Here is a 19,741-nt window from a genome sequence, read left to right on the forward strand (position 1 = left end):
CTAATGAAGCCATTTAACAGGCATATGTCAGCCCCAGGGATATATTGTCCGTTTCTGAATTTACTAAACAGGATCTTAGTTTAAGAGGTTGACAGGACCTACATTTAAAATTTGCTTTAAAAGTATTTGATTCGTGTGTTGCTGAGGACTGTAAAATCACACCTCTAAAAAATCGTCATTCTCCTCCCAGGCTGCCCTGGGGCAGAGGGGCGCCAGTTTAACAGTAGGGCCCCATAAATCCTAAGGACAGCCCTGTGTGTGACTGAGGTGTAATCTGAAGTCCAGCTTGGAGTCCAGGGTTAAGCTTTTAAAAAATGGCTGCCTAACGTTAGGCTCCTGCATCCATATTTAGGCACCTTGATTTTCCAACATGCTGATTGTGACTGACTCCAGTGGCCTTGATGCAGCACTCAGCACTTTAAAGCCCTTTACTGAGGTGCCTAAACATGGACTTTGAAGGCTATGGTTAGGCATCTATTCTGGAAAATTTTGGCATAGGGCTTCAATAGAGCACAGCAAAAACAGCCCTTGAAAAAGCTAAACAATGGATATGGGGGGGGGGGAGCTTTGTCCCTTGGGCCACCCTGCTCTCTGCACTCACAGGGTGAGTAACCTGATGTGTTCAGCCAGCTGAAAACTAGAGAGAGAGCATGAGAAGTTCCAATAAAATCTGTCCTGCAAACTGCTATTGACATTGTGCTACACATGAAAGCCATAAACAGGGCAGACAAGGGAGTGCCACGGATCTGGACGTAGCAAGTGGGAAGGAAGAAGCTGCTTTGGCTCCGATCAGTGGAGATTGTGGGTTATACTGGGAGATGGATCCGTTCGGGTTTTGGTGCAGTGTTGTGAGCAGGAACCTGGGGGCCAGGAGGCCTGGATTCTATGCCCAGCTCTGGGAGAGACTGTGGTGTATTGCAGTGATTCCAGGCCCGCCGATGTGGGAGGGCAAAAGGGACAGTTGCCTTGGTGAGTCTAAGGGGACCGGGGCTCCTGGCTGCTGCTGCTACTGTGGCAGCAGCGGCGGTCTGAGTCCCAGACCCTTTAGAGTGTGTCTAGACTACAGGGTTTTTTCGAAAAAACTTCTCCTGCGTCTAGACTGCAGCCGCAGTTCCTTTGAAAGTAAACCTCATTTTATGAGGAATAATGCCTTTTTTCTAAAATACTCTTTCGGAAAAAGGCGCTATTGAATGCAAACTGTGCTTTTTCGAAAGAGAGCTTCTAGACTCTCTTTCGAAAAAGCAGCTCACTTTTTCGAAAAATCTGCTTGTAGTCTAGACACTTTCTTCGAAAGAGGCATGTAGTCTAGACACAGGTTTGGAATTGCTGCCACAGCGCCTGATGGCGTGCACCAGAGCCCCATGCCGCACAATCTGGCCGGGCCACTGGGGGGGCATTGGGATGTCTGAGCAGCGCTGAGGTCTGCATACCCCAGCCCCACTCCTTCCTCCCAAGGCCCTGCCCCTTCTGGGAGTGTGGAGCTGCCCCACCCAGGGACCCAGCGATCCTGTCGGTTCCCCTGATTCTTAATATATTCCAAACCAGGAACCACCCATCATCTGGGATCTCTCACCTATCCAGCTGTATTCTACTGGGGACCAATGTTCCTGCTAATGTTTTCCATCCATGTGCAGGATAAGTTTTGTGATGTGCCCTGAGGCATGTGGGCAGTTGTGGGTGCTCTCCTAATCAGTTGTGCAGCACCTGAATCATAAAAACATAAGAATGGCCAGACTGGGGCAGACCAAAGGTCCATCTAGCCCAGTATCCTGTCTGCCAACAGTGGCCAATGCCAGATGCCCCAGAGAGAATGAACAGAACAGGGAATCACCAAGTGGTCACTCGCCTGTTGACAATCCTGAGCTTTTGACAAACTGAGGGTAGGGCAAGTGTGGGCAATAATTTCTGAAGGGGGCCCACTTCACAAAGTTCAGAAGTATCCGCGGGCCGACCCAGGAGGGGCGGGGCCTTAGGTAGAAGGGGCGGAGCCATGTGCTGGAAAAGATGCCAATATGTTTTTTCACGACAAAGTAATTCAACTATAATAATAATTAACTGCATCCAACAGTATCCCAAGATTATCATAGAAGGCAACACTTGTAAAATGTGTAATAACACTAACATTTTGAGAACACTTGTAACATTTGTAAGAACTACAACACTAACACTAAACATAGGGCACTGAAAATTAATACTCAGTCCTGCCATGAATGTAGGGAACTAAACTAAATGACCTTGAGGCCCCTTCCAGACCTATGATTCCATGAAATAGTATCGAAGTCCTTGTTTTTCCTCCCACCCACACTAAGTATATTCAGTTAGGTTTTATGAGTTACAAAAGATTCCCCTGCTTGACTATGAAAATGGCATTCAGATTATTTTATCAAAACCAGTTATAAAGAAATAGGTTGGTTACTGGGTATTCAAAGGGATCCTGTGTCTCCGGCAATGGGCTATAGGTGTGGGGAGCTAGGAGCCCTTTCAGTTGTTTTTATTTAAAGGGCTCTTGTGTTTCCCAAGCCGCTAGGATTGCCTGACAGGTGCTGGGAAGATACCAGCCCTTTAAATAGAAACACTTAAAAGGGGCTTGGAGATCCCCCAGCCTCTAATGCAGTTGCTAGTGAGTCAGAGACAAGCCCCTTTAAGTGCTTCGATTTAAAAGGCTCATTGTCTTCCCTGAGCCCTTCAGGCAATGCTTGCCTAGCAGCCCCTGGGGAACTGGAGAGCCCTTTAATTAGAAACAACTTGCATCTCCAGCAACGTGCTAGAGGAACTGGGAGCCCGCTTAGCTGTTTCTATTTAAAGGGCTCGCCTGTTCCCCACAGCTGCTAGGCAACAGGTTGCCTGACAGGTGTGGGGAAGGGGCCAGCCCTTTAAATAGAAACAGCTGAAAGGGCTTGTGCCTCCCCCAGCCTCTGCCAGCCCTTTTCACTGTTTCCATTTAAAGGACTTGAGCCTTCCCCGCCACTGCTAGGCATCACGTTGCCTGGAAGCTGCAGGGAACAGGAGAGCCCTTTAAACAGAAACAGCTGAGTGGGCTCGCAGCTCTCCATGCCTCTAGCGCGTTACTAGGGAGCCAGAGATGCCAGCCCTTTCAACTGTTTCTATTTAAAGGGCTTGCGCCTTCCCCTGCCCTGCTACCCAAAGCTGGGGAAGACGTGAGCCCTTTAAATAGAAGCAGTTAGAAGGGCTATTGCTCCTCTCGCGCTCCAAGGCAACGAGCTAGGGGGCGGGGCCTGAAACTGCCTCACAAGCCGGATCAAAGCCGTAGGTGGGCCGGATCCAGCCCCCCGAGAGGCTTTTGCCCACCCTTGGTCTAGGGACAGCATCGCTACCCATTCTGGCTAATAGCCATTGATGGACCTATCCTCCGTGAATATATCTAGATCTTTTTTGAACCCAGTTATAGTCTTGTACTTCACAACATCCTCTAGCGAGAAGTTCCACAGGCTAACTGTGTGAGTGAAGAAATATTTCCTTTTGTTTGTTTTAAACCTGCTACCTATTCATTTTTTTGGTGACCCCTAGTTCTTATAATGTGGCAAGGAGTAAATAACTCTTCTTTATTCACTTTTCCCACACTGGTCATTTTATAGACCTCTGTCATATCCCTTTAGTTGTCTCTTTTCCAAGATGAAAAATGACAGTTTTATTAATCTCTCCTCATATAGCAGCCGTTCCATACCCCCCATCATTTTTGTTGCCCTTTTCTGAACTTTTTCCATCTTTCCTGGATGGCTGCCCCCCTCCCCCTGCCCATTCATTTAGCAGTATAGGGGCAGGTTGGTCATGATACCTGTGTGTGACCCTGCTAGGCATTGCGACCCACATCTTGAACAACCCTTATCTAGTGGTTATAGCAAAGTGCATGCAGTCAGGGCTCCTGGCTCTATTCCCAACTCTGCTATTACTTTGCTCCTCAACCTTAGGCAAATCTCTTGGCTCCCACAGAATGAATGGGAGTGATGTGTCCAAATCCTTGACTCTCCCTGCACTCCCTCGCATGCAATAATCCTTCCTTGGTTCCTGGGGGAATGGTAGGTCGATTGACAGCCCCCTACGAAAGCAGCCCTGGAAGGGGAGTAATTTAGCTACACTTACTCACAAGAGAGATCTTGGAGTCACTGTGGATAGTTCTCTGAAAATATCCACTCAGTGTGCGGCAGCAGTCGAAACAGCAAATAGAATGTTAGGAGTCATTAAAAAAGGGATAGAGAATATGACAGAGAATATCTTCATCGTCATCATCAACAACCATGAGCTCAACACCCGTTGGTGTCTGATGCCTCCCTCACTATTTCCTTCCATCTTTCCCTGTCCGGTGTGGAGTGGCTTAGTTTCTGTAGACTAGCTCCGCACCAATCTACTATATCATCTCCCCATTCTCTGTGGGGGTCTGCCTCTCCTATTCAAACCATCCATTATGCTGAATACCAAGGTCTTGACTTTTCGCTTGTTGTTCATTCTGCAGATATGCCCGAATAGCTGTAGCTTTCACTGTATAACCTTCTGCATTAGGTTCTCTTTCGGCTGTATCCTCCTATATAATTCCTCATTGGTGACCTTCTGCATCCATCCTATTCTCAGGATCTTTCTATAATAACTCCTCTCAAATGCCAATATCCTTCTCTTTGAATCTTTCATTATCACCCATGTCTCATATCCATACAACATGCTGCTGAATATCTTAATGCCTCTCTATAAAACCATGGTTTGCCCACATCTTGAATACTGCATGCAGATGTGGTTGCCTCAAAAAAGATATGTTGATATTGGAAAAGGTTCAGAAAAGGGCAACAAAAATGATTAGGGGTTTGGAACGGGTCCCATATGAAAAGAGATTCAAAAGACTTGGACTTTTCATCTTAGAAAAGAGGAGACTAAGGGGGATATGACAGAGGTCTATAAAATCATGACTAGTGTGGAAAAAGTGAATAACGAAAAGTTATTTGCTTATTCCCATAATATAAGAGGTCGGGGTCACCAAATGAAATAAATAGTTAGCAGGTTTAAAACAAACAAAAGGAAGTTTTTCTTCATGCAGCACACAGTCAACCTGTGGAACTCCTTGCCAGAGGATATGGTGAAGACTAGGACTTTAACAGGATTCAAAAAAGAGCTAGGGTATGTCTACACTACAAAGTTAGTTCGAACTAACGGACGTTAGTTCGAACTAACTTTCCTAGGCGCTACACTAGCGCTCCGTTAGTTCGAACTTAATTCGAACTAATGGAGCGCTTAGTTCGAACTAGGTAAACCTCATTTTACGAGGACTAACGCCTAGTTCGAACTAGCTAGTTCGAACTAAGGGCTGTGTAGCCCTTTAGTTCGAACTAGTGGGAGGCTAGCCCTCCCCAGGTTTCCCTGGTGGCCACTCTGGCCAACACCAGGGAAACTCTATGCCCCCCTCCCGGCCCCGGACCCCTTAAAGGGGCACGGGCTGGCTATGGTGCCCGTGCCAGGTGCAAGCCTGCCAGCACTCAGCTAGCAGACCCTGCACCTGGCACGGCACAGAGCCACCCACCTGATGTCCCCCAGCCCACCCCCTCTTCCCAGGACCAGGCTGGCAGCTCCCGGGAGCTTGCCCTGGACCACAAGAGGCGGGCACCTTCCTGGGCTAGTGCGGACATCGTGGACCTCGTCCACGATCTCCGCACTAGGCACAGGAAAGTGGCCGGCTAGGGCAGGAGAGCTGCCAGCCTGGCCACCCAGGAGCAGGTGTGCATGAAAATCAAGGGGGTCCACAGAGACCCCCGACCCTGAGCCCTGAGCTTACAATGGCTGTCCTGGGTCAGACCAAAGGTCCATCTAGCCCAGTAGCCTGTCTGCCAACAGCGGCCAACCCTAGGGACCCTGGAGGGGATGGACCGAAGACAGTGACCAAGCCATTTGTCTCGTGCCATCCCTCTCCAGCCTTCCACAAACTTTGGGCAGGGACAGCACTCCTACCCCCTGGCTAATACCACTCCATGGACCCAACCTCCATGACTTGATCTCACTTCCCTTTAAACTCTGTTCTAGTTCTAGCCTTCACAGCCTCCTGCAGCAAGGAGTTCTACAGGTTAACTATTTGCTTTCTGAAGAACAACAACTTTCTCTTACTAGTTTGAAGCCTGCTACCCATTCCTTTCCTTTGGTGTCCTCTAGTTCTTCTTTATGGGAACTCATGAAGAACTTTTCTGAATGCACCCTCTCCACCCAACCCCTGCTTTTAGAGACCTCTATCCTGTCCCCCCTCCGTCTCCTCTTTTCTAAGCTGAACAGTCCCAGTCTCTGTAGCCTTTCTTCATATGGGACCTGTTCCCAACCCCTGATCATGTTAGTTGCCCTCCCTTCTCCCAGCCTTTCTCTTCCCCTCTCCCACCTCCTTTTCCCAGTCCCCCCCAGTTTTTTTCAATAAAGACAGAGTAAATGTTGGAAGAAACGTTATCTTTATTTTGTACATCAATAAGAAGGGGGGCTAGGGAAGGGTAAGTGGAAGGAGGTGAGGGAGGAATGGGGTACGAACCCCCATGGGGACGACTGGGCTGGCTCTGCGGGCTTCTGGGGGTGGAAGCTCTCCTGCAGCCCCCCAATTACCCCCTCTCCCCAGATGGCAGCCTGCGGCAAGTGCAGCCGGGCTGATGGCCGAGTGGTGTGATGTGCCCAGTGTGGGTACTCCAGGCACTCCAAGCCAGAACTTCTTTGCAAGTGGGGCACCCCTTAGAACTGTGTGTCCGGGGTGGGGGTCGGGACCCTTTAAGCACAGCCCTCGGCTAGCCTGAGACAGCATCTCCATGCTCTAAGTCCTCCTTTTATGCCCTGCCGGCACTGCTTCCGGCCATCCTTAAGCCCTGTTCAGAGTCCACTCAATGTGGACTTGCTAGTTCGAATTAGCAAAACGCTAATTCGAACTAGTTTTTAGTTCTAGACGCGTTAGTTCGAATTAGCTTAGTTCGAATTAACTAATTCGAACTAAGTTAGTTCGAACTAGCGCTGTAGTGTAGACATACCCCTAGATAGATTCATGGAGGTTAGGTCCATCAATGACTATTAGCCAGAATGGGTAGGAATGGTGTCCCTAGCCTCTGTTTGTCTGGAAATAGGCAACAGGAGAGGGATTACCTGTTGTTCCCTCCCTCTGACGCATCTGGTATTGGCCACTGTTAGAAGACAGGATATTGGGCTAGATGGACCTTTGGTATGACCCTGTATGGTCGTTCTTCTGTTCTTAAGGCCAGTTGTCAGTGGTCTCTTCTCAGGGCAGGGAGCTCTGCTTTGGTTTTGTGTCTCAGAGCACAGGGCCCCTGTGGGTTGCTCTCTCCTTAGGCTCTAGGTTGTTGCTGCTGCTCACCCTGCTGTCTCCTCCCCAGGTTTAACAGGCAGTGTGTCGTAGATAAGGACAAAAGAAACCAGTGTCGATACTGCAGGCTAAAGAAGTGCTTCCGAGCAGGGATGAAGAAAGAAGGTGGGTCACCGCCTGCCTGGTCAGGCCTTCATTGTAATGCCAGCCACTGGGTGGATGCGATGGCAATTACACATCTAATTTGGCTGCCTTTTCCTTGCTACCCATACACACCCACACACCGCTCCACACCTACTTGGCTGAACCCCACACCCAGCACCAGGACCCATACCAATACACAACCTGGTGCACTCCCAGGCCTGCCGATGAGGGGGAGGGGCAGAGCGGGACAATGGAAGGGCTCTGGGCCCTTTAGAGTCACTACAGGAGTGCCACATGGTGTGCCACAGAGCCCCGGGGCAGGCACTCTGGACAGCACTGAGGGCTGGCAGGGAGGGGGAGGCACTGCACCAATTGGGGAGCACTGGGGGCTGCCTGCCCCAGTTCTGTGCCAGACCCCACTCCTTTGGGGAGCATAAAGCCACTCCCTTCTCTCTCCCCACCCCACCACACATTACCAAGGGGCCCAGCAATCCTGTCAACTCCCCTGCACACAGTATAACATCTTTAACTTGACTTGTGTCACCTGGAAAGCTAAACCAACAAAGGATACTGCTGTAGTGGAATGAAGTATCCACAAAGGGGATTTTACTTGTAGTGTTGTGTAACCAGCAAAACTTTCCCATGCAGACAAACCTCAGTAGTGTTTTGTATCTACAGCCTCTCCCCGAGTTACGAACGAGTTATGGACCAAACACTTGGCTGTAACTCGAAGTGTTCGTAACTCAGACCCCATTGAGTTACATGGCAACTGTGCTGTTCGCAAGCACGGATTGCGTTTGTAACTCGAGGACCGCATTTACGACCGAAGTGTTCGTAAATGTGAACAGTTGTAACTCGACCGTTCGCAACTCGGGGACCAGCTGAACTTCTTTCTAGGATGAGTGACTAGGCCTTGTGCTTTGGCATCACACTTATTCTGCTAGGGTACGTCTACATTGCACACTTATTTCAGAATAAGCTATTCTGGAAGAAATACTCCGAAATAGCTCATTTCGAAATAGCACATCTACACTACAGGGAAGCCTCAAAATTAGTCCGAGGCAGACTTCCCTAATGTGGACATGCTACCTCCATTTAGAGCCCCAGGAGGCACTGGGTAGAAATTACTTTGAATAGTCCTCGGGGGGAGCTATTCTGAAATAGCAGCAGTGGAGCGTCCATACTACTGCTATTCTGAAATAGCTATTTCGGAATAGGCATTATTTCTTATGGAATGAGGTTTACAGAAGTCGGAATAAGCCTACTGGTATTTTGAATTTATTTCAGAATAACAGAATTGCTATGTTGACGCTCGCATGGTTATTTTGGAATAACGGCTGTTATTCCGGAATAATGCTGCTGTGTAGACACACCCCAATGAGGGAATGTGAGGGTCTCCTTTTGTAGGAGACAGACATTTTTATTTTTCTAAACACTAGCCAATAATTTTTTCTGCCAAGGCAAAGTTAGAGAATTCCTAGCCATAAAGAGGAATTGGTGCAAAGAGCTATTTTCAATAAAGAGGATTTTTCAGTGAATTGCGCTATATTTTTTATCCCTGGGAACTGCCTGTGGCTTTTTCATAAGGAACAAATAACCAGGCATTTTGCACACACAGAGAGAATTGCCTTTTCACAAGTTTACTAAAAGCAAAACTATTCATTTTTGCTCAAAAGTTACACTAGTCCCCAGATAATTGTCCAGAGTGTGGGGGTGTAATTCTCCCCAATACTGCGTGAGCCAGTAAAAGACCCATGTGCCATTTAATTCCCACTTAATCCCAAGTGGTGCCTAGACTCCATGCTGGCCTTTTGCACTGAGATCCATGTCTCCCTATACACAGGCAATGGCAAAATGCCTCTACTCCAAAATGGTGCATTTCATCTGTAAGAAAGTCCCTGATGGAAAGTGATGATATTTCTCTCTCTCTCTCTCACTCATACACACACACACACACACACACACATAAAATGTGTGCTTGGTCATCAAACTATCCACCGTCAAGTATGGCCACATACTCCCTGCAGTTCTACCTTGAAAGCCTCTGCAGGGTTTCCTGCAACGCTGACATGACGAACCAGTCGGTGGCTTTACAAATACACAACTTAAAACCCAAACTTCTCCTGATTCCAGCTTATGTGCTCTCCACCCTCAGCCTGTAGGATAAAGTGACCTTCCTTAATAATAGACACCTCAAGCTGCTGCCCCCCTGAAACATAGGCCCTTGGAGAACATCCTAACGCTGACATTTCTCCTCATACTAGTAGGGACTGGGCATTGCTAAGAACTTGCCTTAATTTTGCCTGCAAGACAGAGGAATCCTCTCTCTTTAGAGCTCACTCATCTTGTGCTCAAGCTCTGCTTGTGCTTGTTAATATTCAATAGAAGTTACATTAAGTCCATGACCAGCTAATACTGAGCAAACATTTAGAAAACATTGTGGTGTGACTGAACCTGAGGCTCCAGTCACTGATAACAAGCAGCGTAACCTTGAGCGCACCTATTTACAGCTGCTGACTGCAGGGCTTTCATTTCAGTTATTGCTTTTTATCAGGCTGAATTATACATTCAGAAAATATAAATCCAGGGAGCCATGAGTGTCATGCAGAGATTACTGTGATACGGTGGATCAATAGCCTCTTCTAGCCGATTGCTTGCATGACTGTATCTTTTCCAACATGGTTTGCCTACCCAGGGTTACAATCGTCACCAGATACTGGAATTCACCTCTTCAGCATTTTTGCTCCAAGAGCAGCCTGCTGACACCCCTTAGACGTACAGTGTAAGCCCTTTATAGAACAAACCAAGCAGGGGGATACATGAGAAAGAAACATCCTTGTCATTACGACACTCTTCAGTCTCAGACCTAACTGAGTTTAGAGGCTCTGTCAATAGCTGCTGCAGATGCACACACAGTAACTATTGGCAGTAACACCACCTTCATTTCCTCTGTCATTCTAGCATACAGGGGCTTCCTCAAAGCACCGTTGTACGTTGTTGTGCTGCATGAAGGCCAAGCTGTATTGGCCACATTTTCAAAGGCTTCTGAGATTATGGCCAGCAAATCTACTTGCTCCCAGCTTTGGTTGGGGGGAAGAGTTTGTATGAGAGCCTGTTGTCACAAGTCACGGTGGGGGTTTCTGAGTGCGAACAGGGGCATATGGGCATTTTTCATGTATGGTTTAAGAAGTTCCTTTAAAAAACTGGCACAGTGGCATGGGGCCAAGGGAGGACATCCGTTTCTGCCCTGGGAAGCAGATTATCACCCAGTGAGAGCTGAGTCAGGCCCTTATCTTCTGAAACAGCTCAGTACCAAGAGGTTCAAACATCCATTTTAGGCCCCCAGGAGAGTTCCAATGTTGAATTAGGCACCAAATGTCAGTCACCAATGTTTGAAAATCAGGCTCTCTGTGTGTAAAACATGATTCAGCCGCTTCCTCTCCTTTCTCCCACGCTATATTTGCAAAGCCTTGGCTAAAGAAAGCTGAGGATGTCGTGTGTAGCGGTAGCACCAACAGAGTGTGGTGGTGTTTGATACACCCACTCATGATTGAGGTCCAGCTGAGCCAATGTACTATCTTGCAGCTGTACAAAACGAACGTGATCGAATCAGCACCCGGCGCTCCAGTTATGAAGACAGCAGTTTGCCTTCCATCAATGTCTTACTGCAAGCAGAAGTCCTCGCACAACAGGTACCTCTTCTTTCCTCTTAGCCTAGTGCTAAAGCACGAGGTACAAAGTGTTCAGCAGAGCCAGGTGAATAAGTCTTCACTGATTCGAGGGTTTCCACCTTGAGGTTATTTTTGTTACTTATCTGTGCAAACTCAACTCCATTTTTCTCAAGCATGGTTGTTATTGAAACCAACCCTTGTATAACTGTTGGTCTGAAGATGACCGATGAACAGGTTGCTGCAAGTGCTTCACTTTTCAGCTGTACTGACAGGACACAAAGTGCCACATCCTCAGCCTGATATAAGGTGGTGTATCTTCACTGAAATCAGTGGAGCCATCCTGGCTGACACCCAATAAAATTATTGGCCGCAGATTTAAAACAAAATAAAAAGAAGCACTTCACACAATGCACCACTCATTCCCAGAGGATGTTGTGAAGGCCAAAAGTATAACTGGGTTCATAAGAACGTAAGAACGGCCATACTGGGTCAGACCAAGGTCCATTTATCATAGTATCCTGTCTTCCAACAGTGACCAATGCCAGATGCCCCAGACGGAGTGAACAGAACCAGGGTATCATCAAGTGATCTTTCACCTGTCACCCATTTTCAGCCTCTGATAAACAAAGGCTAGAGACACCATTCCTACCCATCCTGGCCAATAAGTATTGATGGACCTATCCTCCATGAATGTATTTAGCTTTTTTCTGAAAGTCCTGGTCTTCACAACATCCTCTGGCAAGGAGTTCCACAGATTGACTGTGCGCTGCGTGAAGAAAAACTTCCTTTTGTTTGTTTTAAACCTGCTACCTATTAATTCCATTTGGGGACCCCTAGTTCTTATGTTACGGGAAAAACCAAAGAAGAACTAGAAAAAAAAAGAACTAGAAATGTTCATGATGGATGGGTCCATCAGTGGCTTTTAGTCAAGATTATCAGGGAGACAACCCCATGGTCCAAGTGTCCATAAACCTCCAACTGCCAGAAACTGGCCCTGGACAAAAGGAGAAGAATCACTCAGACCATTCTCTCCAGAGTATTTGGCATTGGTCACTGAGGCTGTGTCTAGACTACATGGCTCCATTGATGGAGCCATGTAGATAAGACACATAGGCAAAGGCAAATGAAGCCGCGATTTATATGATCGCGGCTTCATTTAAATTTACATGGCTGCCGTGCTGAGCCGACAAACAGCTGATCAGCTGTTTGTCCGCTCAGCGCGCTAGTCTGGACACTCCCCTACCGACATCAAAGCCCTTTGTCGGCAGCCCCGTTATTCCTCGTGGGATGAGGTTTATCAGGGCTGCCGACAAAGGGCTTTGATGTCGGCGGGGGAGCGTCCAGACTAGCGCGCTGAGCAGACAAACAGCTGATCAGTTGTTTGTCGGCTCAGTGCGGCAGCCATGTAAATTTAAATGAAGCCGCGATCATTTAAATCGTGGCTTCATTTGCCTTTGCCAAAAAAACAAATCTACATGGCTCCATCGACAGAGCCATGTAGTTTAGACGTACCCTGACAGACAAAGGATATTGGGTTAGAGAGTCTGACCCAGCCTGGCCATCCTTTTGCTCTTACACCATTTGGCCCATAGGTTGTATGGTATTATTTCTACCATAACTGAATAACTCTTGGAATCAGGCTTCCGGTACAAATACTTGTGACTATGAATTCAAGGGATGCTTAAAATTCTGTTTCTGTAAATAGTCCTGCCAGCACACTCACTCGTTTGCTAGAACATTCACAGAAAGGGGCTTGGGAAGAAGCAAATTTGTTTAAGAATATGAATAAATAAATAAACGGCTTGACTTTGTCTGGGAAGAACCAAGCCCCAGAATTCCAGGAAAGGCAAACACTAAGGATGTTCCATTTTGGCTGCCAGCTCAGAAAGCATTTCGCACAGTCTCCTCACCAATGGAGACAACCTGAATCTAAAGCACTGGCAACATCAAGCCTTAACACCGATGACATAATACAAGGAAGTCATTCAATTTCAAACCATTACCACTGCAATGCAAGGGAGGTCATCTGGCAAGGCCATGCATGATTCAGCCCATCTCAGACCTGTTCTCCTTAAGCACGCTCCTTGCCCTCTTTGCTGTGCCCACACTGTCAGTCTCAATCCACACAGGTCTTTATCTGCTTTGATAGGTATCACCAAGTATGTTGCTGATCATACTTGGAATGATCTTCCAAAATCTCCATGCCAAACTCTCCCCTCACTTCATTCAAATTTCTTCTAAGAAAAGATGGAGGGAGGATAAATAAAGAAGGGAAAAGGGGGAAACTAACAGAAGCATCAAAGCATGTACAAGCGCAACAGGGTGACAATATTTGTCCATAACTTTTTTCACTGATAAATATAGATTTGGGTTGACTGAAATATTTCACATGTTTGTGTCAAATGGTTTCAGTAAAACAAACAAAAACAAACTTGTCCCCTCCAAAAAAAACCAAAACAAAAAACAACCTAACAAGAGATTCTGAAAAAATTGCGTTTTATTTTCAATTTTGTATTTGAAATGCCTTTTTGTTCTGAATTTTATTTCAATTTCATTTACAAATATAACAAATTTGTAACAGCCTGACAATGAACAAAATGTTTAATTTGATCTGGAAGTATTTTTTCCTTTTTGTTTACCAGAAATTTTGAAAATGTTTGAGTTTAGGTCAGTTTGAAACAATACAGGTTGAACCTCTCTAGTCGGCACTTTTTTGTCCGGCAACATCCGTGGTCCAGCATGATTTTAGTGAGCTGGATGTCCACTTATCATGGGTGTGGCCAGTTTTTCCACGGTCCCATAAAATTTGTTTACAGCCACCAGTCCTGGTTCTCAGTGGCTGTAATTTACCCCTAAATGTCTTCTAAGAGCCCAAGAAGCAGTGGAAGTTTTGGTAATTGCTGCTAGACAATATTGACCTCCCATGGTTTGGCAAATTCTCTGGTTTGGCACCGGTTGGATCCCCAGTATGCTGGACTAGAGAGGTTCAACCTGTATATTGTTGTGTTTTGTTTTTTGGAATGGGCAGTGGATCAGAAAATTGCCTTATTTACACAATTCCAAGTCCACGTGGGCTGGGCATGTTTCACCAGGGTTTCACCGGAATTTTATTTACCTGCGCATCCACAGGTAGAGCTGCTCACAGCAGATCGCTGTTCCTGGCCAATGGGAGCTGTGGGAAGCAGTGCAGACCGGGACACCACTTCCTGCAGCTCCCATTGGCCAGGAATTGTGAACTGCAACCAATGGCAGCTGCAAGCATCTGTACCTGCAGATGCACAGGTAAATAAAATGCCAGCAGCCCACCAGGGCTGCTTATTGCCCACTCTTGCCCGAGGGCTTGATCCTGAGAACTGCCGAGCATCCTGGCTTCAAAGGGAGTTGAGGGCATTCGAGATCCCAAAGGAATGCTCAGCAGCCTACAGGATTGAGTCCCTAGTGAGTAACCATGTGATCTTATCATTGCCCTCTTTTTCGTTCCTTTCCTCTTCCCACACCTAGCCAGTGGTACGCTCCATGGGGTGCTGTGTAGAGTATGTGGCCAATGTTTCCCAAAGTCACTAGTGATTTGGGGTGTCTCCATCTCAGACTCCGGGTGCTCGGGTGCAGATGGCTGGTTTTCAGATTCAGGAGCCCCCACTGATTTTCCCAGCACTAGTCCGACGCACCCCCAATTGTGAGTCATGTCTGAAAATCTGGGACCACGTCCTTTTTATTCTGCGAGGCTCCCAGCACATTTTTGAGCCCTGTACAAATAGCATCGCGCTCTGTGCTGCAAGGTGAGATGAAGGGTTGCAAAAGAGGAACATTTTACAGTGAGGCTGTATGTCCTAAAGCAGCACGATCTCTTGTTGAGTCAGGTCTGCCGATAAAGCATGAAGAAACCCACCCAGGCTGAGTGCCTGCAAAATCGTTAAACACTGAACACCTTAGTACTCGAATCAGTAATTTTTATATGCCTGGCTAATTAGAACAAGATATTGCTGAGGAGCAGCTTTCTCTGGGCTCTCAGGTCACTCACCCAGAGGTCTGGGTTTATTTGCTAAGCCTTCCTCGCTCCCTGATTAGGGTAATACATGGTGAGATTTTTACAATCTTATTTATTCAATAACAGTTCCAGAGCTGGAGAGGTTCCAAGAAATACACCCTGGGAAAAAAAAAATACAGGTGCCTTTCGAACCAGATTTCCTTAATGAGGCCACTCTGTGAAAAAGGGAGCCAGGTCTGTGAAAGTGCTGGGACGGACAGGACAGGAAGTGCTGATGCTGTCCGGGATTCCAGAGGGCAGAAGGAAGAAAGTGGTGGGTCTGGTTAATCACTCACAAAGGCATGAGGAAAAACTAGTGATTAAAGCCAGATTTTGAAACAAGCCGAGTGTGCAACTATGCATGCAACATGTGCATGTGTAACGCCAGCAGGCAGGGGCGGATATAGGGCAGGGCGAGCGGGGCGGCCGCCCCGGGCCCTGTGCTTCAAGAAGCCCCTGCGCCGTGTCAAAGGGGGGCCCCCGCGAAATTGTGCTGCCCTGGGCCCCGCAAAATCATCATCTGCCCCTGCCAGCAGGCGGAATTGAACATGGGACTTCTGGAGCTTAGTGCATGAGACTCTACTGCATGAGCTAAAAGCCATGAGCTACAGCAAAGGCCATAGAGCAGACTCATTCTTCTCTCTGTAAGTAGTCTCAGTGCCACTAGATGGGACAGTGCACCACACCCAAAAGTTGTGTGTTACACACGCACTTTTGCATTTGATTGGCATGCCAGTTTGTTGCACCTTTGCATGAAAATGGAGCTCCTCTGCGCATGAAGAAGTGCCAGATCACTCATTTGCAAGTCAAATGGCCCCACTGGCCTTAGCAGTCACAGTAATTCTGCATGCAAATTGGATGCACAGTGTATTTTTGTGGGCATATTTGCAGATGTGCAGTTTGGCAAAATGTTTCTAACTTTAAACTGGAGCCTCAGCATTTCAAATGAGGATTTTAAATATAAATGTCCTGGTTCTAATCTCACTTAAACCTACTTCCCAGCTGGGTAACTGAGTTTCTTGGAGAGACTTCTGATTTCGTTCAGCATGGGAGGAGAATCAGGCACTACATTCAATACATTAATGAAAAAGCCACGCAGAGGCAGTCATGGCCCTGTTTTTTGAGGGAGCAGGAGATGGCTATCACAGTAGGTAGGGTAGCTCTCTGAGCCCTCACTGATGGGGAGAAGTTTTTTCACTAGCATCAACTCTGGCCTTGATGCTCTCTGCTGAAGGGCAGCTGGGTTTGTACCAGTGACCGTGGTGAAGAAATGACAGACTCATGTATAGGCCACATTGGGCTCTCGTGTAAATCCACTGAAACCCAACTGGCTCTTGACACTGGGCATGTTGCTCGCATGCTTTACAGATTGCTCAAGAATGGTCAGGGAATGACACATTGACAAGGGGTGTTGCTGGGTTTTGTTGTTTTTCATTCACTTCCTCCTGCAATCAACAGGGTTGCCAGATGGTTTAACAAAAAATGCCGACCCCCCCCCCCCAAAAAAAACACCGGGAAAAAATTCTGTTGAGAAAAAAAAGGGGGAGACCAACGTTGTTAAGCAAAACAAACAAACAAAAAAAGGGCACTGCACCTTTAAATGGCCCCATGCTCCTCGCTCCCCCTCTCCTGCCAGACGCAGCAGAGGAAAATTGTTCCCGCCGGGCTTCCATCCGAGGGAAACAGGAAATACTGGACATTTCACATGTCTGGTATTTTCTGTTTTTTTTTTACTGGACAGGGGACCCGAATAACGGACAGTCCGGGCGAAAACCAGACACCTGCCTACCCTAGCAAGCAAGAAGGCAAATCCAGATCCCAACCCCAAGATTCTGGGAGGGGGACATATATACTGATCCAGCATCCCATTCTGGGCCTATTTTAGAGATAGCAAAGTTGCTAGGAGATAACATCTTATCAATGATGTCTCAGCTATACAAAGGAGGAAAAAGCACTTGGTTTCATTGACATCTGCCTGCCTTTTAATCTGTTCTTTGATTAAACTCATGGGCTGTGTCTACACTGCACCCCTTTTCCAGAAAAGGGATGCCGATTAGACAAGTAGGAATAAGGGATCTTCTGGAAAAGGGTTTATTTTCCGGAAAATCGCGTCTAGACTGGAGCTTTTCTCTGGCAAAACCCCGAGCCGGAAAAAAGCGGCAGCCATGTAAATGCAAATGCCGTGGGGGATATTTAAATCCCCTGCGGCATTTGCAATTCCTACTTGTCTAATCGGCATCCCTTTTCCGGAAAAGGGGTGCAGTGTAGACACAGCCTTGGAGCCACAAACCTACATAGTAGATCAGGAAAGAAAGAAAAGACATTGCCCTCCTTTTTCATGAGTAAGGTTGCCAGATGTCCGGTTTTTCACCCAGACAGTCCAGTAATTGCGTCTTCTGGCAGGAGAAGCAGGGAGCTCAGGAATTTAAAGGCGCAGCGACCCCTTTTTTTTTCTCAACAAGTTTGGTCTCCTTTTTTTTTTTTCTTTTGCATGAAAGTATCTGGCAACCCTATTCATGGGTCTTCCCAGTTTTGGGGACTTTCCTATCTCTGGCTCCTCTAGCTCTGAGGTATGAAGATGCTACATGGTTCCCTTTTCATGCTTGCAGATATCGTCGCCAATTTCCGTGATCAACGGAGATATCCGAGGGAAGACAATTGCGAACATAACAGACGTGTGTGAATCCATGAAGCAGCAGTTGCTGGTGTTGGTGGAGTGGGCCAAGTACATCCCGGCTTTCTGCGAGCTTCCCTTAGATGATCAGGTTAGCGCTGCCATTTGACCTCCCCTCACACTTTCCAATCGAGGTTAATCTGTTGCCAAGAAAAATGGCCCAGATCTGCAAAGAAATTGCACCTTGTTTTCTAACCACAACTGTACAAGCAGATCAGATAACTGCACGATACAATAAGGCCATTTGCATGTGCAATTCAGCAGACGATTTGCACAATTGTTATAACAAGGTGCTAAAACTAGACACATAATCATGCACACATTTTGAAAGCAAAATTTTGTATGGGCAGATGATTGGTGAATCAATGGTTAATGCTACTACAGCACTTTGAAAACAAAGTACTATACAAATGTCTGGGATAATTAGACTGATTAGATACAGCATATTGGTTTAAAGTTTGAAGGCCTTTTTGTTATCCAAGGTTTTTAAAAATCTCTCTTTAATTCAGTCATCCCTGTGGTTTCATGGTGTCAGTGCAAACTGTTACTGACAGGGATCGCCGTACTGCGACGAGCCCCACTTGCCAGCCGTGCTGCCCGGTGATCTGCGCATGCGCAGATCGTTCTGCACATGTGCAGATTGCCCGAACCCGGCTCTTCCGGGTTACAATCTACTCGCCCCGGGTGAGTAGATTGTATTATTTTTCAAGCCCTGGTTACTGATAGTGATTTATAAATTATATTGGAAAGGTGTTTAAGATCCCAAACCAACTGCAGCATCTTTTGTTGCCTGAATTATTACAAATATATGTATACAGGTTGAAACTTTCTAGTCCGGCTCTCTCTGGACTGGCTACATCTGGGGTCCGGCATGATTTTAGTTAGCTGGACGTCCACTTATCATGGGTGTAGCCAAGTTTCCTGTGTTCCCATAAAGTTTAACAGCCACTAGTTCTGACTCTCAGTGTGCTGTTATTTAGCTCTAATTTACCCCAAAAGTCTTTTGAGAGTCCAGTAAACAGTGGAAGTGTTGGCGATGCTGAGAGACAATATTGACCACCCGTGGTTGAGTAAATTCTCTGGTTCGGCACTGGTCTGGGCCCAAGGGTGCCGGACTAGAGAGGTTCGATCTGTATTTAAAGCAAGATATTAAAGGAGCTTACTTTTGAAGAACAGCGAACAGAGCTCTGCATTCCCCCTGTAAGAAATAAATCATTAGAGCTAAGGGCATATCTATACTGCCAGGCCAGCAGAGTATGATTTCAGACACACCTTAGCTAGTTTAAATCTAGCTAGCTCAGCTCCAGGAACAGTGAAGGGCTGGCTGCCCGGGCATCAGCACAGCTGGCCACCCACAGCCAGAATTCCAGGAAAGTTTGTATATTGCTATTGGTATCCACACTAGCTAGACTGAAGCTATCTTGGGTTTGTCTATGCAAGCTGCAGTCAGACTTTAGACACGCCCTAAAGCAGCCTCAATGGCACAAGGAAATGCTCAGTGTTAAGTGCTATATTTCAAAGTTGCATGCAACTGATGAAGAGGTGAAAATGCAGAGGCACCTGTGTATTTGTACACTTGCTCAAAATACACAACCATGAAGGGGAGGGTATACAAGGAAAACTAGTCTGAGTCCATTTCTGTGGAGGATTTGCAGCACCTCTCATGGCACAGTAGGAATTCTCTAAGTTAATTGCTGTTTGGTTCACAAACTTTTCCATCCAGTAGCAGAGATCAGCCCAGTGAGCTCCGGGTCTGGAGGTAGTTTTTAAAGATCCAAGAATTAGAATATTTAGAAAGTCAGAATGCTCAGCTAGTTAAAACCCCTTTGGCAATCTCACTGAGCAGATCACTGGGTGTTTTTTTTTTCTGAAATGCACATTAAAAGAATAACCAACCCTGTTAGACCCGTATTGTCAAAGAAGGATGGACCCATGACAGTATG

The 19,741-nt window shown here is 46.8% G+C and overlaps 1 protein-coding gene across 3 annotated transcripts in view; it reads left to right on the forward strand.

Moving 5' to 3' along the window:
- Window positions 1–19,741, forward strand: part of HNF4A (hepatocyte nuclear factor 4 alpha) — an 80,003-nt gene that overhangs the window by 49,142 nt on the left and 11,120 nt on the right. For all 3 annotated transcript variants that reach the window (XM_075901253.1, XM_075901252.1, XM_006132241.3), the window contains exons 3-5: window positions 7,353–7,447; window positions 11,012–11,118; window positions 17,734–17,889. In XM_075901253.1, coding sequence (XP_075757368.1) covers window positions 7,353–7,447; window positions 11,012–11,118; window positions 17,734–17,889 — 358 coding nt within the window. The remainder of the gene's footprint in view (window positions 1–7,352; window positions 7,448–11,011; window positions 11,119–17,733; window positions 17,890–19,741) is intronic.

The sequence above is a fragment of the Pelodiscus sinensis genome, chromosome 18 (genome assembly GCF_049634645.1).
Source record: "Pelodiscus sinensis isolate JC-2024 chromosome 18, ASM4963464v1, whole genome shotgun sequence".
NCBI classification, from domain to species: domain Eukaryota; kingdom Metazoa; phylum Chordata; order Testudines; family Trionychidae; genus Pelodiscus; species Pelodiscus sinensis.